Source organism: Eschrichtius robustus, chromosome X, assembly GCF_028021215.1.
Source record: "Eschrichtius robustus isolate mEscRob2 chromosome X, mEscRob2.pri, whole genome shotgun sequence".
In the NCBI taxonomy this organism is placed as follows: Eukaryota; Metazoa; Chordata; class Mammalia; order Artiodactyla; family Eschrichtiidae; genus Eschrichtius; species Eschrichtius robustus.
Window position 1 is genome coordinate 131,677,016 of NC_090845.1, and position 24,403 is coordinate 131,701,418.

General features: G+C 51.7%; 2 protein-coding genes across 6 annotated transcripts in view; one reads left to right on the top strand and one right to left on the bottom strand.

Moving 5' to 3' along the window:
• Positions 1–1,454: 1,454 nt before the first annotated feature.
• Positions 1,455–6,484, bottom strand: LOC137756471 (collagen alpha-1(I) chain-like). The gene is made up of 8 exons (XM_068532713.1): positions 6,388–6,484; positions 6,005–6,208; positions 5,341–5,816; positions 5,104–5,164; positions 3,889–4,921; positions 2,212–3,015; positions 1,734–1,981; positions 1,455–1,501 (listed from the first exon to the last, which is right to left on the bottom strand). The coding sequence occupies exons 1-8, from the start codon at positions 6,482–6,484 to the stop codon at positions 1,455–1,457; spliced, it is 2,970 nt and encodes a 989-aa protein (XP_068388814.1).
• Positions 4,110–24,403, top strand: part of MAMLD1 (mastermind like domain containing 1) — a 112,076-nt gene continuing 91,782 nt past the window's right edge. For 4 of the 5 annotated variants that reach the window (XM_068533790.1, XM_068533793.1, XM_068533794.1 and 1 more), the window contains exon 1: positions 4,110–4,165. The gene's annotated coding sequence lies outside the window, so the exon portion shown is untranslated. The remainder of the gene's footprint in view (positions 4,166–24,403) is intronic. The other variant, XM_068533791.1, reaches the window with a different exon arrangement.

Genomic DNA, 24,403 nt, shown 5'->3' on the forward strand with positions numbered 1-24,403 from the left:
GCCACTCTCCAGCTGCTTGACCCGGGACATGCCCCTTCGCCTCTCCGAGCCTCCCATTTCCTCATCGAGAATACGGAGATGACAATGGCTAACACTGCAATGGGTACATGGACTCATGCAGGTAAAGTACATGGTACACCTTGATACATGGAGGGAGCTGTTAGCTCCAGACCTGGTCCACATTTGGAGTGACAAAAGGGTCTCACAGCCAGTCTACTCAATGAGAACAAAGCCCTCACCCTCACTGTCTCTGGCCTCCTCTCCCATTTCTCCAACAAACTTGGAACACCCAAGGCGACAACTAGAAGGGAACCTCTGTTTCCAACAGTAACTGAAAGAATCACAACACATCTGGGCCACAGTGCCCCTTGGTGACATGACCTGAGACTGGTTTCATCATGTGAATGCAAAGCTCTTTGCCTGACCTCCATCCTTCTTAAGGACACCACGAACCTCCTGAAAATGTAATGACAGCTATGGGCCCCTTCCCCAGCATATGTGTGCAATCCTGTGGCCCCCAGAGTCTCCTGAAAAGTTCCAGGAAAATAGAATTCTACTAACATTCAGTGAGCAGATATTCCCTGCCAGGTACCGCGCCAGGAGCTAGGAATACAGCAGTGAGCAAAACAGACACTGATCGTGGCCCTCTTGGGATCTAACCTATAGAGGAGGTCAGCTAGCATTAAGTACTAAAGAGAAAACAAAGCAGGGAAGGGGAGAGGAAGTGCCAGAGATGGGTGTGGGGCTTTGAATTGTTACATAGGTTGGCCAGGTGACGTTTGTGTCAAGATGAAAGGAAATGAGGGAGCTGGCCCAGTGGATATCTGGGAAAGTGCATTCCAACAGAGGGAACAGCCAGTGCAAAGGCCCTAAGGAGGGACGTGCCTGGTGTGTTGAGGAAGAGTCAGGAGGCCTGGAGCAGGGCGAGAGCGAGGGCAAGAAGGAAGATGATGTCATCCAGGTGGGGGGATGGGGGCACATCTGCTAGGCCACCAGAAGCACTTTAGTTTACAGAGGAGCGGCTGCAGGTGCTCAGAGAACAGAGACCATACTGGGGTGGGGAGGGGAGGATGAGGGAGGTGGGAAATGGCGACCTGTTAGGTGGCTACTGGAATAATCCAGGTGGGAGATGCTGGTGGCTGAGCCCAGAGGGTAGCAGTGGACGGGGGGAGAAGGCTGGGAGTGTGGATGCATCTTGAAGATGGAGACAACAGAACCGTCTGCTTCTCTGGATGTGGGGTGTGAGCAAAAGAGAAAAACAATTTAGAGAATTCAGCCTGGGCAATTTGCAGGATGGAGCCACCGTGAACTCGGGTGGCAGACCATGGGAGAAGCCGGTTTCAGAGATATCAGGAGCTCAGCTCAGGCTGCGCGGAGCTCAAGATGTCCAGCAGCCATCCAGGTGGTGGTGCGAAACGGGCCGTTGATCCTCTGGCACAGGTGCGGCTGTGATCTCACAGGCTCCCAGGACCCACGGGGGGAGTGGGCATCACCCGCGCCACTGGGGAAGCAGACGGGAAGGGACATGAGGGTGGAGTGAAGGTTTCTGGGAACAGATCCCCATTTTCCACCTCTGGGACCAGTGCACCTTGAGGCGGGCGGGAATCGAATTTTAAAAACACTGGGCCGTGCTCGGTGATAGACACAGGTATCCCTGGTTCCGTTTTGTTTAATCCGATTCCCTTCAAGACACGAACTCGCCCTCGGCCCGCGGGAAGCCGGCCGACACGAACTCGCTCCAGGATGGCCACCCCCCTCCTCGCAGTAGCCCAACAGGCCCGGGGACCGGGACTCCATCGCGGCCTTGTCGGGAGTGAAGGTGAGGGCTGCCATCAGTTCAGTCACCAGAGAGCAATACCCTCTCCTGGCCGCTGGCCTTCTCCAGGGCAGCCCCGGCTGGGCCCGGCCAAGGTGGATTCCTTCCCAGTAGCCCGGCTGAGCCGCGGACCCCCGCCGCGCCCGCTGGGCCGCGCTCGCCCCGCTACCGGGGCCGCGGAGCAGGAGTCCGACACCTGTACCCCGCGGTGGGGCCCGGACGCCGCTCGTCAGTCAAGAAACTTGGGAAACGCTCAGAGGCAAGCGCCCGGCTCCGTCGCGCCTACGCAGCCCACGAAAGGACTTCGCTCGCTTCTGGGAGGGGGCCCCGCGCTTCCCGCGGGCCGAGGGCGTGGGCGTGCAGGGAAGGAGGGGCCGCGTGGGCGGTGGGCCCACCCCTTTATTCCCGGCCCGCAGCTCGGCCGAGTGTGACCAGATGTGCTGGTGACAGGTCGCTCCTGAGAGGTGCAGGCGGGAGCCCGGAGCCCGCTCTGGGGCTGCGCTCGGCGCTGCTGCTGTCGGGCCGGACGCGGCGTCCGCGAGCTGAGCTCGCTCCCTGCCGCCGCCCGGGAAGTGCAGGTTAGGAAACGCGGCCCGGTTGGGGACCCCGGAGGAGAGGCGCGGGCCAGCCCCCGGGGAGACGGGGAGAGGAGCCACCGGCCTCGGCGCCCGGGCAGAGGGAGGACGGCGCGCTCCGGCTCGTCGCCGGGCAGCTCACGAGGAACCCGTGTTCCTGCAGAAGCCGCAGGTGTCTGCCCCGGGATAACCCCGCGCTGCGAGAGGCCAGGCCGGCCCAGCTCCCGAGGGGGCTCCGCCGGCCGGAGGCCAGGGAGGCGGGAGACTGGCTGGCGCGCCCGGGCTCCTCGGCGGGCGGCACAGACAGGGTCTGCACCTGGGCGGGGGCGGGGGAGTGCACGAGGAGGAGGGGGCGGGGGCCCGGCGGGGGGCCCGGTGGGGGGCCCGGTGGGGGGAGGGGGGCCGCTAGGCCAGGAGCGGGGCGGGTGCAGTTCGGCAGTCGCCACCTGAGAGCCCTGGTCCCCACTGCCGTCACAGCGGGTCGCCTTGGCCGTCTGGGCGGGAGCCAGCGGGCAGACGCGGCGGCCGTGAGACCGGCGTTCCTCGGCCCGCAGCCGCCCGCGGAAGGTGAGCACCCTTCCGGGGCGAGGGGGAGGAGGCCCGGCCGCTGCTCGAGGTCGGTGTCTGCCGAGGACGGGAAAAGGGGGAGGAGGGGATGGAACTGGCTACTTGACGCTGACGCCCCGGTCCGGGTGACGATCCGGGGTCCTTCGGGGAGCTGCCATCTCTCTCATTCTTTCTCTCGCCAGGGCCTCTCTGGGATTCGGTCTCTCCCTGTCTCTCGTCTCCCTCGGTCTCGGTCCGTCTGGAGCGCTCTCCGACCCTGTCGCCGGTGAGCGCCGGCTCTCCCGCTCTCCCTGCTCGTTCCGCGTCCGTCAGGGGCGCGCGCCGCTCACCAGCTCGCTCGGCCCAGAAGCGGGAAGTCTACCTGCCGTGAGCCGGCTTCCCGAGCGCGCGGGGCTCCGCCTGCCGCCCTCGGGCGAGCTCCATCCGCTCGTGCCCGGGGGCGCACGGTCACCCCGCTGTCGCCTCTCGCCAGCAGCGCACCGTCTAGGCGGGCCACCTGCCACCTAAAACACCGACCGCTTCCCGCTGCGTGCGGAGCCACCGAGGTGAGTGCGCCCGTGCCCCTTCCTTCCCTCCCGCTGCTGCCCGGCTGCCCTGGCTCGAGTTGAGTGGAGAAACGAGGCAACCGTGGCGAAGCCAGCCTGCGGCCGCTTTCCCTTTTAAAGAGTGACCGGAGGGCCCGGTAGGCCCCTCGGGCGGCCGCCGCGCTTCTGCTAACCCCGGCCCCCTCCGGGCCTGGAAACTCGGCGTTTCGGGGCTCGGGGCCGGCGGGGTCGCGGGCGGGGCGGCGTGGCTTCCCCTTTAAGGCCAGAGCCGCTCGTCGCCGCGAGTGTGAGGGTGTGTGAGTGTGCGGCGTGCGTGTCTCCTCCTCCCCGAGTGACACAGCAGTGAGAAATGCCTATCAGTAACTTAAACCCCCGAAAACTCCACCTTCCGGGCGCGCGGCGCGGAGCCGGGCGGTGGGAATGGAGCGAGCAGATTGAGGCCGCCGCTGCAGCGCCGCCGGCATGAACTTGGCTGCGAGCTGAAGCGGCCGGACGCGGGCGGGCGCGGGGGCACCGGCCGCTAGCCAGAGGTGATCTGCAATCGGGCCGGGCCGCTCGGCGGGCGCCGGAGGCCAGGCTGCCCGCGCCGGTGGCCGCCCGCCCCTCGGGCACTGCCCCCGCCGCCGCCGCCGCCGCCGCCGCCGCGGGAGCTCCGCAGCACGGTAAGGCTGAGGGCGGGCGCGGGAGGTCCGACTGGTCTGGGGGCGCCGGGCTGCACTTGTGGCCCGCACTTGTGGTCCCCGTCGCGGAGAAGCGGGGGCCCGGGGATACCGAGAGCCGAGGGACCCCGAAGTTTGCTCCGAGCACACGGCCCACCTGGCGCTGCGCGTGGTCGCCCCCTTCTCGGACTGGCTGGGCCGAGCTGAGCGCAGCTCGCATCGCCCGGGACTGTGGCCTGTGCCTGCACCCCGGCGCCCGCCGGGCGTCTGGAATCGGGCAGGGGCAGTCGAGTACCGAGGAGAGAAGGCAGAGGGGCGCGGGCCACGAGGGCTCCCCCGGCCGCGCCGGGCTAACGGTAGGCTCCCGCTCCGACCCGACGCACCCCGGGCCGCTCGCAGCCCGGATGCCATCGGCGACGCTGCCTTCGCATACCGGCTCCCAGAGCTCGGGCCAGTCGGCAGTGGGCGCTGGGCGCAGGATTTCCCCCAACCCCACCCGTACCCAGTTTGCCGCCACCGAGCGGGAGTGTGGAGTGTGCGCGCGCCGAGCCCGCCGCCTTTCGCTCCCTCCCCTGCCAAATTCTCCTCTGGAGAGCAGCCCCGAGCAGAGCTGGCGGCTCGAGGCAGCCCCGACTGGGCTCCTGCCCGGAGCTCCCGGCGCCCCCGCGCCCCGAGGTCCCAGGCCTCGGAGCGGCAGCACAGCCCGGCGCCCGGCGCCAGCGAGGGCGGGCGGGAAGCCCCCCGGAGCGCCGCCAAATACTTTTCACGGCCAGTTGGCTCGGCCAGGCTCCGTCCCGATGCAGCGTGTCCGAAGCTGCTTGGAAAGCTAGCCATACGGTCTTATTTTGATCCGTGATTAAATTCGGACTGAGCAGACACTAATAGGATTAGCTTGCAGTAAACTGCCCTGAAGTCGTCGGAACCTGAGCAAACAGACGCACTTCGGGCCGGGGGCTTCGCCCCGCCGCGCTTCTGCAGCTGGGTGCGGCCGAGCGGGACACCCTGAGTGTGGGTGGGAGAGTGTGCGCGGGCGGGAGCACAGGATGGCTGAGGGAGGTGGAGAGAAGCGACTCCACTTGCTGGGGTGGCTTGTCGTTTTTTGGCAGCAGGAGGAATCCCCCCCCCCCCGCCCCAGGGCGCCGTCCCCACGGCGAACGTGCCCTTTGCGGGTAGCCAACCAAGGCTAGCTCCAGGACATTGTGAGGGCGAGCGAGCCGGGCGTACGAGAGGCGGTCGCGCTGGAACAAAGACGCAAAGTCTCCCCGAGCCTGAGCAATTTCGAAAGAGTTGGCTGGGAAGAGGGCCCGAGTCTCCCGGGGGAGACCCCCGCGGGGATCGCGCCGGCCCGGGCCCCGCGGCCGGGCGATCCCGTTCCCAGGCTGCGGCAAGCCGGAGGGCAGCATCGCAGCGGGGCAGCCCAGCCCTCCGCAGGCGCGGGCCGCCTCCCGGGTGCCCACGGGCCGGGTGGTGTCGGCCTCGCTCCCGCTGGGGCTTCCCGGCCGCCGCCGCCGCTCGGGGCTCCCGGAGGCCGCGCAGCTTCTTCCCCCACTCCACCTCTTCTTGTCTTTATAGATTCTCTTCTCCCTCCCACCCCCGCCGCCGCTGCTGCCTCCGACAATCCGCTTTATAAAAAGCCCCTTTGTTTCCCTGGAGGCTGGAGAGAGGGAAGGGGAAAGGGACGCAGAGGCAGGGGGCGGGGGCGAGCCGCCCGGGACAGGAGGGCAAGTGTAGGCGGTGGGGAGGAGGCCGAGTCTCGAAGCCCCTCCGCGGGAACCCCAGAAGGCGTGGGGAGCCCCCGGCTCCTGGCGCCTGCAGCGCGCCCGGCAGCCGGGCGGTGGACACCCGGGGCCCCCGCGGCCCGGACGGCTGGGCGGGCGGCTCGGCTAGCGGGCCGGCGCGGAGGCCAGAGGCGGCGCACGCTCGGCGGGTTGGGCAGACGCCGCTCGCCGCTGCGCTCGCCGGGCGCGGGCATAGGGGGCGCTCTTTCCTCGGTTTCGCTTTGCAGCCCGCGCCCCTCGCCGCCTAGACTCAGGGCGGCTGTCGCACCTGCCGGTGGCCAAGACGACGGCTGAGACGACGGCGGCGACTCTGAGGCTAACGCCACCCCGCGGCTGCACTCCTCCCTCCTCCCGCGCCCTCCTGCCACCCCCAACCCCCTACACAGGGGCTCAAACGCTCCGCGGGGCCTCTTTGTTTGCACGGAGGGAGGGCGTTGGAACTGCCACCTCCGAGGCTCGTGTAGCTCGGCAGGCGGTAGGGACGAGGATGCACCTCCGGAACGTGCGTCAGCCTGCCGCCTCTGACGGAGCCAAGGCCCTGCATTTGGGGGTGTCCAGGACCCACGGGTTCCCGGCATTAGCTGGAGTTGAGGATTCAGCCGGCCCCTATCTCTTACACCTGCCCTGCCCCCCAAACTTGCAGAAACTCGGGCTTGCGCGGAGGAATGTTAAACATAATGTTTGGAGTAACCTTTAGCCAGCTTGTCGGCCTGGCCGGCCCCGCCCCCGCCCCCGCCCCCCGGACCGGTCCGCCTCTCTACTTGTAAAGTTTGTTCGGAAGGGGAATACTGACAATAAGAAAAATTGACAAATAAGGAGAAGTGGGCGGGGCCCAAACTCGACTGGTAGGTCTCCTGAGCGAAGTCAAATTCCTCCCGGTCTCTCGCCAGCTCCACCCCCTCTTCCCATTTAATCTCCCGGCGACACAGTGTGTGTGCTGTTTCACATATCTTTCCCCTACTGCGCTCTCCTCCGATCTCTGGAGGGTATTCGTAAGTGCTGGTCGAACATTTGTTCTCTGGTCTTTGGAACAGAAGGGGAAGCGTTCACTCCCCCCACCCTCGAAACACACACATCCCAACTGCATCTAAAACCACAAGAAAGTACTCAAAGGGTAAACTGTGGGCTCTACCTTCTCCTCCCCCTTTGTGCTTCCCTTCTGGAACAAGATCATTGGAAAATAAAGCTGCTGATGTGCGAGATGGAACATATGGTGCCTCCATAAGAGAGAAGCTGAAATGGCCTTGAACCTGCCGGACAGACCAGCTGTTTGCTGCCAGCCAGAGCAGCTAATCAGCGTCTTCCCCTTAAAGTAACAGCCCTCTTTTCTCTTGATGACCAGTTTGCATATTAAATAGGATATTCTCCAGAGGAGAAACGTGATGGGCTCCTATATTGCTTTGTGCTTTGGTAGTTCTCCAAAGCTGGTCCCCTGCCCTGAGGGCTGCCTTGGCCTCACCCCACGCGTGCCTCCAGCGTTTGAGCGTGTTTCCTTCCACACTGATGTACGAACGTTGCCCAAAGTGGAACTTGGGAAGGAGGCGGGAAAAGGGAAAGAGAGCCAGACTGAGAGATTCCCAGATGCCCAGGAGGAAGTCTGTTTTGTTGGTACTGGCTTTAGAAAAACTAGCAGTTCTCTCCCCACCCCTAAAAAATATCACAAAGAGCTGCAGCTCTTCCTTATAAGATCTCCTTAAAAATCATCCTCTTCCGGCTGTGACCATTTTCAGTTTTCCTTCAGTACAGTGTGTTTGAGAAGGGGGGGGGGGAAAAAAACAGTTTGGCATTGGAAGAAGAAAGGCTTGAGGAGATACGAGGAAATTCCATGTTAGGAAATCATTAGCAAAGGGTGACTTCGTCTGTTTTCCTGCCACTGACGCTGACAGTGACACAGATGTGTGGGTTGAAACAGGAACGTCATTGAATTTTTAAACTCAACCAGGAAATAGCCTGTTGCTTGGGTGGGAGCGGGGCCATACATTCATTGCATCTTAAGGTAGGAGATTTACTGTTGTTGATTCTTTTCACTAAGGAAAGGGATTTTGTCAAGCTTGGCCAGCACATTTAATATCATTTTTTTCCCTTTTAAGTGGATCACCTAAAGGCTTAAAATGCACCTGTTAACAGATCATCCCTAGGAAACTCAATTGCTGCTTAGGCTTCTGAAATGGGCAGAAACTGATCTTAAGGCAAGTGGTCCTTCTGACAGTAGAACCACTCTCCTCCTTTAAGGGGGCTTCCTATCTGCAGTAAACTTTTTTTACGATTCTGATTTTTTCTTTCTGCAGCGCTGCGTCGGAGAGATAATTAGCCTAGGAGCTGGGAAACTTGTGTTCTAGAACAGTCTCCCAACTAATTAGCACAGTGGTCTTGGGCAAGTCAGTCCTCCCTCCTTGTCCCCCTACCACCGTGACCTCGGAGTCCGAGTCCCTTCCAGCTCTAACATACTGTGATTTGTGAATGAAATAGTCATTTTCTGGGAAAATGAAATGCTGTGGGGGAAAGCAGCTAGATTGATAAAGAAATGGGACTGAGATTTTGAGGGGCAGCGAGAAGAGGGAGGAGGAAAAAAGGACAGAAGGCCAATCCAAACAACATAGAAGTCGGAATTGTTCCCTCTCTGTATCTTTCACCCATGTGAACATCTAACCCAGAAGCCTGGATGGTGGAGGCTGGGAAGCAACCCTGAGGGCTTCCTGTTCGGTACCCTTAATCCGGTGGTCTCAGGACCTACTGACGGCAGGCCTTCTCATCATCGGGTTGGTTTCCAGTTAACGGGATCCAAACTCTCTGAAATTAGACTGGCATGTTTCCAAAGGACTCATCTAATGTAGAACAGATTTGCTGCTTTGCAGTTATTCAGCAAAGGTTTCAAGGACAAAAAGGCCTTCCGTCTCCACGCACGTGCCCCACTGGAGTGTGGGCTCTGAACTCAGTGCTGAACCGCTTCTTCCTAGTCCACCTGGGTATTTTTTAAAAATCACATTACCAACTTGGAGGACGCAGCAGCCATGCAAGAATCTGCCACTGTCCTGCTTGATGTTAATATTGATTTTTTTTTAACGGATGGGGGGCGGGTAGACATTATGAAGGAGGACCTTTTATCCTCTGAGCTCTTTGGCAATTATCTTGCTGCCATAAATGTTGATACACATATAATGGATGTAACTAAAAAATCTCCTTATCCAAGCAGAAAAGGCTGAGTGTTTGTTGGAGCAGATAGAATGCTGAGAGTGTGAATAGACCGACCCAGATGTGCTGGGGAGGGAGATAAATGATGGGGGAACAGGAGTCAGTTACTATGGATCAGCACAATAAACCAATTCCCATCATACACCTCTCACAACGCCAGCCACCGAGGTAACCTAGGCAGCAGCAGTCAACTGTACGGCAGGAAAGCGGCGTCACGAAGCTCAGTTGGAACAGTCTGATTTTTCAGACATTGAGTCCTGAAACATCTTCTGGACTTTGAGGAGAGAAACTTCATAAATCTGTATGAACCTGACGGGGTTTTATGGCAGTGCTTATTACTTGTTTCTGTCATCACTGTGTCGTCATTTCATCTGCAAATGTAGCAAAGGAGGAACAGCGGGGAGCCCTCGGGCAGCAAGTCTGGGGCGGGTCCCTGTGGGGATGAGGGGCGTGGCTTGTGTTACACGGTTTACCTGGGACGATTTCGATGCACAGTCCCAGTGGGGTCCTGCTCACAAATGACCAGCCTGGGCAACTGAAGCCCCAGGAGCATTTTCTTCCAGGGGAGAGGATGGAAGCAAAAAGTTGGGGTTCCCTCCCTCCCCCACCCCATTGCTTTCTTTTTTCTCCCCATTCACAGAACCTCTCCAGTTTCCTTAGGGCCTCAAGTCCCCCCACCTAAAATCTGACCTCTTCATAATTTCCAAAGCAATCAGACTTGTCACAGCCCAGAAAGCTCCCCCGGAGTGAGGCATAGCGAGGGGCTTTGCTGACTGGGCCAGGCTCTGCAGAGTGAAGGCTTCCAGAGACAGAGCTCAAGTCCCACCCCGGCTGCCCACTGACCCTGGCGCACACAGCGCCCCTTTACATACAGCCCAGTCCCAGCCTCGAAGTGGGGTCCCAGCCACCTTCCCCTCCCGGTGTGCCCTGCTGCTGGCTCTGCCCAGTAAATAACCATTAAGTGCGGTTTGGGAAATGCCGCTTTCTTAAGACTGAGAATTGTTCCACGAGGCCCAGAGGAGGATGGGGCCGATCGTAGGATTTCATCACGTGCTTCCCCCTTTCCTCCACCTGTGGGAGTTCCTGGACTCGAGGCCACAGGGACACATTTCTGCTGATTCCAGAAGAAGCCACTGGACGCCGCGGGGCCTGAGATAGTGAATGGCATCTGCGTCGGAAGGGCCTGGTGGCCCCGGCTGGTGCCTTCCCTCTTTGGAGGGGAGGTGTGGGCCTTTGGGAACTGAAGACAGGACAAAAGCCAAGTCAAGTCATCCTGAATGCTTCGGACAACCTCGGGTCCTCTGTCCAGTTGTCCCGAGTCCCCCTCCCCCGTCCCTAACAGTGCTTTTCTGTTTTGCCCAGCGTTTGAACCTGAAACCCCCATATGACATGGAGGGCGAGGGGGAGAGGATCCAGCTTTGCCTTCCTTTTCGCGGGCCCAGTAGCCAGCTGACCCGAGTTCCTGCACATAGCTGGCATAGATGAATCAAGGCACCTACATACTCAGATGCTGAAAGAATTTTCAAGCTGGAGGAGTAAAGCCCTGTGACTTTACAAAAGAAAAACGGGGGCCCAGAGAGGGGGCCCGACTTTCCTGAGGAGACACAGTGAGGGGAGCCCTGAGGAGATAGAACTCCGGTCTCCTGCTCTCAGTCAAGTACTTGGGTCCGGAATGCCCACTTGGCACCCATGCTGTGGGCACACGGGCTTCCCTTTTTGAGGAAGAGCAGATATGACAGGAGATGCAGCACGTGGAGAAGAACCACGTTTAATTGTGGGGTAACGTGATTTGCCCTGGATCAGTGTGTGCTTTGCTTAGCGTTGTTAGGATGGCGGAGGGCCATGCTGGCATCAGAAGCCAAAGCTTAGAACCAGTTGAAATCGGAGGTTGTAAATGAAGGATCAGACCGGGGCCCAGGCTTTGGTGCCTCCAAAAGGCGTGTGTCATGTCTTGTTTTCAAGTTGCTGACAGAGAGTTGGGCCGCCAGCCTCTTGGAGGGCTTGGCTGGGTGGGCTCTGTTGGCAGTGGCGACGGTTGTTTGGGTTTTGCTCTTAATGAGATCTCAGTGTCAAGATCTGTCTCTGGAAGTTGCAGCGCCGACCTCGGAACTTTAAGTGGGAGAGTAGTTTCGGTGCAGTTGCCAGCGTCACATGCTTTGCGTGTCTAATTCTCAAAGACTGGCGTGCGTTATGCTGGGTTTGGGGCGGAGGGCGTTTCTAAGCCGCTTGTCTGTCAAGGATTAATTTAACCTCTAATTACTACGTTTTCTTCGCAGTTTGCTGCACAAACATGTTGTAACAAAAGCTCAAAGAAGTATGCCATTTCGTTTTGCCGCCGCTCTCAAATTCGTCTGGGGGGGATACGGAGTCAAATCGGACACACTTAGTGTTAAAATAATGGTGCTGACGTTCAAATGAAAGTGAACAATCTGGTTGTTGCTAGTGATCCCCCAGCGATGGGGTACAGAGTATTATGGTTATGTGCTATGATTGTATATTATTATCGTGGTCCTCGCAGCCCTCAAAATGAGCCCTGAAAATATGGGAGAGTCACCACATCAGTCCCACTGGGGCAGCCAGTGCTCCCGACACGTGGCCCGTGTGTTGCCTTTGGAGCGTGACTAATGCCCTGCACGGGAGGGCAGCCTGGAGGCGCTTCCTGCCCGCTAATAGGGCAAGGTGGTGAGGTCTGTACCCTCAGTAGAGGTGAGGCCATTATCAAATTGGAGCCTCCCGAGGGTCTGCTCCCGAGGCAGAACCCATTCAGAGCGCAGCGACAGGGAAATTGCAAGATTAAGCTACAGGGGTTCTCCAAGCAGGCTGATCTCCCTCCTCCCTGCGCCCCACCCCCGCCAGAGCAGCAGCCCTCCCCAAACAGCGGCAGCGACTGTGGCGGTCAGAGGCCCGTTCCCCACCCCGGGGTGGCTGGAAAGTCTGGCTTCTCAGACCCGGGGCAGGAGGCCTTCGCAGCATCCTTTGCTTCCTCTTTCCAAGTGCACGGAAATAGACCTGTGGGATGAGAGTGCCGAGCGGGTGAGCCAGTTGTGGGGCTTCGCCTCCCGGCCCGGCAGTCGTGGAGAGCCAGACTCGTACACTCGCACCCCTATCTCAGGAGCCGAGAAGCATGATCGCTCTTCATTTCCTCCCAGAAAGGAGAGGCACTTTGCCTTTTAGAGCACGTTTTGTCCCAGGAGTCAAAAACAAGATGCTGACATTGTTTCTCTTAGTATCCTCAGCCCATCCTTTCTGGCAGGCGGGACCCAGATAGAAAGGGCTAAGTCAGCAGCCCTTGTTCCCCCCATGGCTGAGGACAGGCTGCCTGGCCTTTTCGGTCATGCCTTGGGGTTGGCCCTTTGCAAAATTCTGAGCAAACTCGTTTGGGTTCAGTCCCCCCATTTTTCCCTTCCTGGGTCCTAGACCTGTCCCCTCTCCCTTAGCCGCAAAGGCACCATCCTCAGCCCTTCCTTGGGAGAATCTGGAACCTCTGACTTGAATTATGGTACGTAAGGGTTGCCATGCCTTGGAGAGCACGTGCTCTTCAGTGCTCAGGTAGGAGGGGTTCAAGGGTTAGAGAGGGCCTCTGGCCCCCCCCAAGTGGCATCTTGCCCCCACGTAAAGCTGGTTCTGTCCATGAGATTGGAACACGGCCAGGATCACCTGGCTGCCAAGCCTCTTCTGAGGTTGATTTCAGGGAAGCCGACCTTAGCTGGTCTCCTGAGACCCAGATCATAACAAAACTGATTCCTGTCTCTCTGGGGCAGGGGCAGCTCTTTGCCTTTTGTGGGTCACGGACTTCTTTGCGAATTATATGCAGTGTTGCGTCTAATTGCAGGGGCTCATAGACCCTTCTAGAAGCCCATTCATGGTTCCCTCAGGGATCCTTCGAGACAGGTTAAGAACACCTCAGCATGGCGCCTTGGGCTGTGCCGGATTGCGGGGTCACCGCTGGTTACCACACGGGCAGAAACGCTGTGCTGTGGTGCGAAGAACAGTGCGCTTTGCCATTGGTGCCTGGCGTTGGCCAGCTGCGGGATTTTAATCAGGTCCATGAACCTGCCCTCCGTGTCCTCACTTGTCAGGTGGGAATATGAGAAGGCTGGCCCCGCCCAGTGCAATGGCATCGTGGGAGATTCCAACTAGATGGTGTTGGAGAGTCCGTCTTGCAAACGGCAAGCTCGGCCACACTCTTGGGTTGCTGACTTACCATTTGGCCTGAGAAATTAAACAAAAGAAAGGCAGGTCTCTTTTGACGTGAACAGTCTTTTTGTCCCTTCTTTTGACCTTACATAAGTTACACCCAGGCAAACGAGTATAAAAGAGTTTCTGGCTTGGGAGGGCCCTGCAAGGGCATGTGGGTCTTGGGATCTAGACCGCTCCCGAGGCCACACCTGGTTAGGGGTCCTGCTTGCCCAGCCCTCCTTGGCTCTGGAGTGGGGTCAGGGGGTGTGTCCCTGGCCCCGTGCCCTGGAGGAGCTCCGCGTCTGCCTGCCACGGAAGTTAGCAAACGGGATCTGAGAAGGCAAATGGTTGGGTTCAGTCTTCCACAGTCCAGTACTGTCACACCTGGAGGCCAAAGTGGATCCTTGACTCTCCCCCCCGCCAAATCACCAAAAAAGTCTGGCCAGCTCCTGGTGAAAGATGGGTAGTGGACCTGCCTGGGATCTGTCTAGGGCCGTGTCCTGAGGGAGAAGAGCGTCGTGTTCTCCTTGGAGAGAAGCCGCATTGGGCGGGATCTGCCTGGCAAGGCCAGGAGGGCCCGTAAATCACAGATGGCAAAACTGAGGCCCTGGGAGGGCTCAGTGCTTGCCCAAGGTCACAGGACAAGTCAGGGGCCAGCCAAGAAGACATGTCCTTGGCCCCTGTGGGGCCTGTGCTCCCTCCAGGCTCTCCGGGTCCTCACAATAGTGTCTTTCGCCTCTTAAAAATACAAGCCCGTCATCAGATTCACCTGGGAATGCTCCAGTCATCAGGGTCAGCTCGAGAGAGAGTCAGTAGCAGGTTTGGAAAGCCCTTTGGAACCCTCAGACGATGATCCTGGCCGCTCGGCGGCTCTGTAGAGCTGTTTCTCCCCTCCCCACAGCCCCAGGTTAGGAACCTTTTGGAAGAGAGTGTGTTGCTAGGAGCTTGGGCTTCCCCTCTCCTTTGTAAAGAAGAGTGCTGGTTGGCTTCAAGCTGGCTTGCAGACAGGTTGAGGTGTTCCTCCCACCCTTTCTTTCTTTCATTAAAGCAGCCAGATTTGCCAGGGCTGGGTCAATGGAGACGATGATGAACACGGATGTTTGGTACCGGCCCATCATGTGGTGTGCTGCCCATTCCTGTCCTTTGCTGGAGTGTCTCGGCCTTAGCTTCATTGTTAACCTGGAGGGGAAGGAATCGTGCAGGTCACTGGAAAGCAGGTGCCACCCAGCAATTTCAGGCATCGTCACATAATCAACCGAAACAACAGTGCTTCTTAAATCGGAAAGTATGGCAGTTGGTCCTTGCCCTTTGGAAGAGTCCCTGTTTACATCCAAATTTCTGAGTCTGGGAGGGTCCCTAGTGCCACAGTGGGAAGACTGTTCACCTGGGGGTTGGCCAACATGTGCTCCAGGTCCAGCTGGGAGCCTCAGTTTCCCCATCTGTGCAGTGAAGGAATTGACTAGGGACGTCTGAAGGCTCCTCCCCCTCTGCCATTTCATGATTCTGAGTTGCAAATTAAACTCTTAAGTTAATTACAGTATTTGAAAAGCATAAATCATAATTTGTTCTCTTTGAAATGACCTGAGACTTGAAAGCGTGGGGTTTCATTTCACTTTGGTAGGTCGTGGCTATGACTGTTACAGAGACAAGAACACTTCCAGAAGTTTGGGTAAAGACAAAAAGTGGATATGGATTTATGTAGGGCCAAAGAATGGGGAAACCACAAGTTCCCTTAGATATCCCTGGTTTTGCACATGAGGATGCTGGCCCAGGGCTCAGGCACTCCTGCTTTCAGCCCACCTGGGGGCTGTTTGCCCCACCCCGTAGGTCACAGACCCTTACAGAAGAAGCATACGGTCTTCCAGCTGGGATGGGCCTGCAGTCAGCAGAATAAAGGACTGAGAGATGTTCATTTCTAGCAATCAGATCGCAGCTTACCAAAAAAGGGATTTTTGTCCCCATTTCTGCCCCCAGCATCCAAGTTGGTCTCAGCTAAAGTAAATACCTTTGTTGCCCTTAATTTTAAATAAACCAGATTTTTTTTTAATAATTGGAGGGGTGGTCGTTGGCGGCTTATTATTTGAAATGATTTTAATTTAAACATATAGGATGTTTTCGTTTTAACTTCATATTTGCTAATTTTCACTATGAAAAAACAAGCCACCCCACCCTGATTTTTGTAATGAGTAACAGTTTGTCTTGTCTAGAAGAAGCTTTTGCACCATAGTACTCGCCAAGTTTGCGTATTTGTTTGTTTTCAAATCACAGAAATGTGTTGGCCACCTGTGGTTCATGGGGTGCTTATGACAAAAGCTGCCCGCTCATCCCCACACGGCCACCAGCTCTGGGACTGTTTCTCTTGGTCCCGGCCCAACCACCTCTTGTCTGGGCCAGGCCACCACCCCCTCTGTCCTAGAATAGGACCTGTGTGGGGATGCAGAGTCCGGGAGGGCCTGGTCTGGGAGGGAGGCAGCCTGGGTGCCAGGCTCAGCTCTGCTGCCTCACTGTGTGGCCTTGGATGAGTCCCTTTCCCTCTCTGGGCCCCGTGGTTCCCTTGGCTACAATGAGGGGCTGGCTAGAGGGATGGCGGACTCTCTGAGATTTTCCTCTCATTGGATTGGATTGTTCTATTTGGAGAATATGATTTGACCAGTGGAGTATATTACCTTTAAATCTTTTCTAGTGGTAAAATTCAGTGATTGTCTGAAAGAGGAAGGGAGACAAGTCCAAAAAAAAAAAGAAATGCTCTGGCACTTTTAAGTATATGTGCTTCTCTGCCCACATAGTTCCTGATGGCTGTCTGCCTTTCGGAAAAATGTATCTGTTCCCTCCCCCTCACACAGATTAAAGAGCTTTGGCCTTGAAATCAAAGCAAAAAGGGAGGTCGGAAAGGAGGGCAGTGCCCAAGACCCTCCTCTCTCCTGTGGACCTTCTCAGGTGGGCGGGGGGGAGGGCGCATGGGGCTGCCTCTCCTCTGCCACTTGAACAGCAGGAAAGGTGGGGTCAGGATGAAACTGGAACTTGGATGCTGGTCAATTCAGGAACTGGTCAGAAGTCATTTTGAAAGATTGATTCAGCAAAGATTTTGTGTGTGTGTCTACTATGTGCCAGGCACTGTTGGAAAATGGATGGATGGGGATAGATGGGTGGACAGATGGATGGAAGGAAGAATAAGCAGATACATGAGAGTTAAGATGTAAAAGGCTACTAAATACCCAAGGTGGGGCTTCCCTGGTGGCGCAGTGGTTGGGAGTCCACCTGCCAATGCAGGGGACACGGGTTTGATCCCTGGCCTGGGAAGATCCCACATGCTGCGGAGCAGCTAAGCCCGTGCGCCACAGCTACTGAGCCTGCGCTCTAGAGCCCGTGAGCCACAACAACTGAAGCCTGTGCGCCTGGAGCCCGTGCTGTGCGGCGGGAGAGGCCACGACAATGAGAAGCCCGCGCACTGCTCGCTGCAACTAGAGAAGGCCTGTGCACAGTGGCGAAGACCCAACACAGCCAAAAATAAAAATAAATAAATAAATAAATTGAAAAAAAATACCCAAGGTGAAAGAACTTATGCCAGTTAATGATGTGTCATGGATACAAGCGTGAACAAAACACAAAAAGCCTCATGGATGATAGTCTAGTGGGGGAGACCAACAATAGGCAAGATTAATAAGTAAAAACTATAGTATGTTTGAGGTGATGTGTCTTGAAGCAAAATAAATCAGGGAAGGGAGTTGGGGGATGTCGCGTCAGTGTGCACTTTTTTTTTTCTCCTTAGGAGGTACTTTATTTTTTTTTCTATTAAAGTATAGTTGATTTACAATGCTGTGTTAGTTTCTGGTGTACAGCAACTATTCTTTTTCAGAGTCTTTTCCATTGTAGTTTATTACAAGATATTGAAGATAGTTCTCTGTGCCATGCAGTAGACACCTTGTTGCTTGTCTATTTTATATATGTTAGTTTATCTGCTAATCCCATACTCCTAATTTATCCTTCCCCCACCCTGTTCCCATTTGGTAACCATAAGTTTGTTTTCTATGTCTGTGAGTCTGTTTCTGCTTTGCAAATAAGTTCATCTGTATCATTTTTCTAGATTCCACATATAAGTGATATCACATGATATTTGTCTTTCTGTCTGACTTATTTAGTATGATAAGCTCTAGGTCCATGCATGTTGCTGCAAATGGCAATATTTCATTCTTTTTTTTAAGGGTTGAGTAATATTCCATTGTGTATATATACCACATCTTTATTTATTCATCTGTCAGTGGGCACTTAGGTTGTTTCCATGTCTTGACTATTGTAAGCAGTGCTGCTGTGAACATTGGGGTGCATGTATCTTTTCAAATTAGAGTTCTTGTCTTTTCCGGATATATGCCCAGGAGTGGGATTGCTGGATCATATGGCAACTCTATTTTTAGTTTTTTAATGAACCTCCATACTGTTCTCCATAGTGGCTACACCAATTTACATTCCCACCAACAGTGTAGGAGGGTTCCCTTTTCTCCACACCTTCTCCAGCATTTATTATTTGTAGATTTTTTGATCATGGCCATTCTAGCCGGTGTGAGGTGATACCTCATTGTACTTTTGATTTGCATTTCTCCAATAATTAGCAATATTGAGCATCTTTTCATGTGCCTGTTTACCATCTGTGTGTCTTCTTTGGAGAGATGTCTATTTAGGTCTTCTGTCCATTTTTTGATTGGATTTTTTTTTTTGATACTGAGCTGTATGAGCTGTTTGTATATTTTGGAGATTAATCCCTTGTTGGTCACATTGCTTGCAAATATTTTCTCCCATTCCAATTCATTTTGTTTGTAGTTTGCTGTGCAAAAGCTTTTAAGTTTAATTAGGTCCCATTTGTTTATTTTTGCTTTTATTTCCATTACTCTAGGAGACAGATCCAAAAAATATTGTTGCGATTTATGTCAGAGAGTGTTCTGCCTATGTTCTCTTCTAGGAGTTTTATGCTGTCATGTCTTATATTTAAGTTTTTAAGCTATTTTGAGAGTTTTCTTTTTGTGTATGGTGTGAGGGTGTGTTCTAACTTCATTGATTTACATGCGGCTGTCCAGCTTTCCCAACACCACTTGCTGAAGAGACTGTCTTTTCTCCATTGCATAGTCTTGCCTCCTTTGTCTAAAATTAATTGACCATAGGTGTGTGGGTTTATTTCTGGGCTCGATTCTGTTCCATTGATCTATGTGTTTGTTTTTGTGCCACTACCACACTGTTTTCATTACTGTAGCTTTGTAGTATTGTCTGAAGTCTGGGAGGGTTATGCCTCCAGCTTTGTTCTTTTTCCTCATGATTGCTTTGTCAATTCTGGGTCTTTTGCAGTTCCATATAAATTTTAGGATTATGTGTTCCAGTTCTGTGAGAAATGTCATGGGTAATTTGATAGGGATGGCATTAAGTCTGTAGATTGCTTTGGGTAGTATGGCCATTTTAACAATGTTAATTCTTCTAATCCAAGAGCATAGGATATCTTTCCATTTCTCTGAATCATCTTCAATTTCATTTATCAATGTTCTATTGAGTGTTGAGTTCTCAGAGTGTAAGTCTTTTACCTCAAGGGCACACTTTTAAATAGGGTGGCCAGCGAGGACCTTGATGAGAAGGTAAGATTTGAGCAAAAACTTGCAAAACCATTTATCAACTAGGCCAGTTCTGCCCACTAGAAATATAATGCAAGCCATAAATACGAGCCACACATATACAATTTAAAATTTTCTAGTGGCCACATTAAAAAAGTAAAAAAGAAACATGAAATTAATTTGAATAACATGTTTTATTTAACCCAATCTATCTAAAATTATGATTTCAGCATGTAACCAGTCCAAAAATTATTGAGATATTGTACACAGTTTTTGTTTTATGATGCTAAGTCCTCACATTCCAGTGTATAGTTTGCACTTACGGCACATCTCAATTCAGAGTAACCACATTGCAAGTGCTCAGTTGCCACATGTGGTTAGTGGCTACCATATTGGAAAGCACACAACTAGACTATTCAAGTTAAACATTCTCATTTTAGCAGGTCACTGATGAACTATACTTTATAGAGTGCTTTCTTTGCTGACTGGGCTGAAATTATTTAAAACAACTAATATTGCTAATCATCATTAACTTACATAAGTTGTTTCACCATGGGTATTTAGTAGTCTTTTATATCTTAAGTCTCATATGTCTACTGTCCATCTATCCATCCACCCATCCATCCATCCATCCATTCTCCAAATTGGCTCTACCGGAAATGAGCCCTCGGATTCTCAGTTTTTCTGCCTCGTGTTCTGGGTTCTGAATGCGGACCTAGAGGGAGTTCAGTGGACCAGCCGTTGTCCGCCACACTAAGCCGGGTTTGAGGGTCATTGGAGACAGGTCGTTTGTTGGGAAGAGGCTCCAGTTTTGACTTGAAATTTATCAAAACATCAGTTAGCATTCCCCGAATGCCTGTGTGTACCTGAGACTCCTGTCCCGTTGCCTCTTGTAAACCCATGCATCAACTGTGAATATTTTCTAACGGTTGGCCCTCCGGCCTCTAGTCTACACCATCTCTCTGGTGGGTTAATTGATCACTTCTAAGCTTTTTAAATTTAAGTTTTAGCTTGACAAATTCAGACTTCAAGAAAAGTTGGGACGCCCCTGGTGGCGCAGTGGTTAAGAATCCACCTGCCAATGCAGGGGACATGGGTTCGAGCCCTGGTCTGGGAAGATCCCACATGCCACGGAGCAACTAAGCCTGCACGCCACAACTACTGAAGCCCACGTGCCACAACTACTGAAGCCCACGCACCTAGAGCCCGTGCTCCGCAACAAGAGAAGCCACCGCAATGAGAAGCCCATGCACTGCAATGAAGAGTAGCCCCCGCTCACCGCAACTAGAGAAAGCCTGCGCGCAGCAGCGAAGACCCAATGCTGCCAAAATTAAATAAATAAGTTAATTAATTTACAAAAACAACAAAAAAAAGAAAAGCTATAAGAATAATACAAATAATTTCTTTTTTATTTTTTTATACAGCAGGTTCTTATTAGTTATCTATTTTATACATATTAGTGTATATATGTCAATCCCAATCTCCCAGTTCATCCCACCACCACCACCCACACCCCTGCTTTCCCCCCCTTGGTGTCCATACGTTTGTTCTCTACATCTGTGTCTCTATTTCTGCCTTGCATACCGGTTGATCTGTACCATTTTTCTAGATGAATTCAAATAATTTCTGAATATCTTTCTACTCAATTCCACAAATATTAACATTTTACCACATTTTCTCTGTTTATCTACTCCCCCCTCTACACACACACACGCCCGCACACACACACACACGCACATACATTTCTTTTTCTAAATTGTGTGATAATACATTGCAGACACAATGCACTTTTATCTCAAAACACTTGAATGTATATTTCATAAGAATAAAGACATTCTCTTGCATAAGCACAGAACGTTGATCAAAATCAGGAAGCTAACATTGGTACCAATTTAATCTAAAGACCTTCTTCGGATTTTAATGATTGTCCCAATAATGTCCTTTATCACAAAAGAAAATTCAGGATCATATGGTGCATTCGGTCATTATGTCTCTTACGTCTCCTTTAAACTGGGACAGTTCTTCAGTTCATCTTTGTATCATTGATATTTGTGAAGACTACAGGTCAGTCATTTTGCAGAATGTCCCTTATTTGGGGTTTGTCTGATGTTTCCTCATGATTACATTCAGGTTCTGCACTTGCTTAATGTGGTCGTCGGCCATGTTTCTCCACAATCAAATTACTATTTTTTCCTTGGTAATTAATAAGGATCTTATGGGAATATATTTTGAAAATATGTCGATAAATTGCTACTCTGCAAAGTTTCACTCCCTAGCTTAGCATCCATCAATGATCCTTGCCTGAGGCAAGTTTATCATTCTGGTTGCCAAATAATGAATTTCTAATTCCATTATCCCTTCTATATTTGGCTTTCTACTGGAAGAGAGTGTTCTTTCCGCCATCATTTATTTACTTATGTCTTTATTTATATCAGGTGAACTCATGGATTATGATTTTATTCAGTGAGTTATGATCCTTGACTATTGTTATTTATTTTGATGTCCAAATTGTCCCAGGTTTGGCCAGTGGGAGCCCCTTTATGTTGGCTCTTAGGTCTTTCTGACATGTCCCTAATCATTCTCTGAGCATGGCCTTAATTTATGGCACAACAAGATGCTCCAGGCTCATCTGTACATTTTCTGCTCCAGCCCTAAAAATCAGCCATTTTTCCAAGGAGCCTTAGTTCCCTTTGGTGGAGAATAGTATTTAGAAATCAAAGTGTGGGAACTAAATGTGTGCTCACTTCTACAGGAGTGCTATTGCTAGTAGACCCTCTCAGTCCACAAAGCTAGGAAATGAAGTAATTATCTCCATCAATATTTCATTTTATTATTTTATTCATTTTTATTATTGTGGTAATCTATCACTTACCTACCTATCTATAAACCATGAGTTCACACTGTTACCTCAAAATTCCAGTCCAACACCAGAGTTCGTTCTCTCTTTTCCCCTTTCCATATTTGTAAACCCTTCCATGACAGAAATCTCTCAGCTATTATCCCTAATAGATTTACTTACTTACTGAATTCTAGAATACACAGAAAGGAGTTTCAGAATTGCTAATCCATAAGTCTATGAAAAGAAGCCTACTAACTAGAGTAAAATATTTGTTTAGAATTCTTTTTGTGTTTAGCTTAAGGGTGTGTTGCCGGAAGACTGTTACCAAAATCACCTGGGCTACTTCTTCATCCCCCTTGCCCCCATGTGCTCATTTGAATATGGTTCAGTTCACATGTTTCTGTCTCGATTCCTTTGAGGATTTTTATTTCCCCATCTTTGTTCATTTTAATTTTTTTAGCATGTGAAATAACATAATTCCAAAGGTTAAAACTGTACCTTCCATTCGTGCCCTCTAAGTAACCAACCTCATTCTTTTTCCTGGGTTTCTTTTTGCACAAATGAGCAGGTATCTGTGTATTTTCCTATACCCCTTTCATTCTCACATGAAGGTAGTGTACTATAGATACTCTTTTGGGCTTTGCTTGATGTGACAGTATGTCCTAGCAATCACTCCGTATCAATTCATAGAGATCTTCCTCATGCATGTATTACAGCTGCATAGTATGGCATTGTGTTGATGGACTGTAGCTAATTCGACCACCCTCCTATGTTTGAGCATGTATGTTGTTTCCCGTATTTAGCGATTACAAGCAATGCCATAAGGCAACCGCATGCAGATGTATTTTTCATTTTGTTGGAGGTGCATCTTCAGGGTAGATTCCTAGAAGTGAAATTTGTGTGTCACAAAGTAAACACGTAGGTAGTTTTCTTAGGTATTGCCTAATTCCCCTTCTGAAAGGTTGTTATCAGTTTGTATTGCTATCAGCGATGCGTGAGTGCCTTTTCCCCTAAAGCTTCGCCAACAAAATGTTTGCTATACTTTTTAATTTTTTGTAAATCTGATAGGTGAGAAATGGTACCTCAGTAATTTTAATTAGCATTTTTCTAATTATTGAGTGACTTGGAACATCTTTTTATTTTTTTTACATACTTGTCCATTGTCTGATATGTTATTTGAAAATTTTTTCTTCCAGTCTGTAGCTTGTCCTTTCATTCTTTTAACAGGTTCTTTCGCAGAGAACTTGTTTCATGGACCATACTTTTGTTGTTGAGTCTAAGAATTCTTCATAAAGCCCTACATCACCAAGATTTTCTCATTTTTGAAAAAGTTTTATAGCCGTACATTTTACATTTAAGATTGCGATCTATTTCAAGTTAATTTTTGTATAAGGTGTGCGATTTATTAATTAATTTATTTATTTATTTTTGGCTGTGTTGGGTCTTCGTTTCTGTGCGAGGGCTTTTCTCTAGTTGTGGCAAGTGGGGGCCACTCTTCATCGCGGTGCGCGGGCCTCTCACTATCTATCGCAGCCTCTCTTGTTGCGGAGCAGAGGCTCCAGACGCGCAGGCTCAGTAGTTGTGGCTCACGGGCCTAGTTGCTCCGCGGCATGTGGGATCTTCCCAGACCAGGGCTCGAACCCGTGTCCCCTGCGTTGGCAGGCAGATTCTCAACCACTGCGCCACCAGGGAAGCCCAAGGTGTGAGATTTAGACTGAGGTTCATTTTTTTTTGCCCATGGATGGCCAGTTGCTCCAGCACCATTTGTTGAAAAGGCTGTCCCTCTATTGAATTACTTTTGCATCTTTGTCAAAAATTAATGGGGCACATCTGCGTGTGTCTATTTCTGCTCCATTAATCTATGTGCCTATTCTTCTGCCAATATCACACACTCCTGATTAATGTTTTTTATATAATAAACATTGATATCAGGTACAGTGACTCCTATTTCATTCTTGTTTTTCAAAATTGTGTTATTCTGGGACCTGAACCTTTCCGTATAAATTTTAGAATAAGCTTGTCTTGGCTACAAAAAAAAAAATCTTGCTGAGATTTTTATGGGAATTGCATTAAAATCGTAGATCAATTTGAGGACAATTGAAATATTTACTCTGTTGAGTCTTCTAATCGATAAACACAGTGTGTCTCTTCATTATTTAGATCTTCATTTCTTTCATAAGCAGTTTGTAATATTCTGAATACAGATTCTGTGCACATTTTCTTAGATTTACTTTGCATTTTCTTTGGAGCAATTGTAAATGGTATTGTGTTTTTTGAACAGAGCGTTATTGATATAGTTCACATAACCACAAAATTCATTTAAAGTGTTCAATTCAGTGCTTTGTAGTGTATTCACAGAGCTGTGCAACCATCACCACTACCTAATTTCAGAACATTTTAGTTACCCCCAAAAGAAACCATTAGCAGCCATTCCCCATTTCTCCTCACCCTCAGCCCTTAGCAACCAGTAATCTGATTTGGGTGTCTATGGGTCTGACTTTTATGTACATTCCTATAAATGCAGCCATACAATAGGCAGCCTTTTGTGACTGATTTCTTTCCCTTACCATAATATTTTCAAGTTTCACCCATGTTTTAGCCTGTATTACTACTTCATTCTTTTTCATTGCCAAATAATCCATTGTATCATTCATCAGTTGAT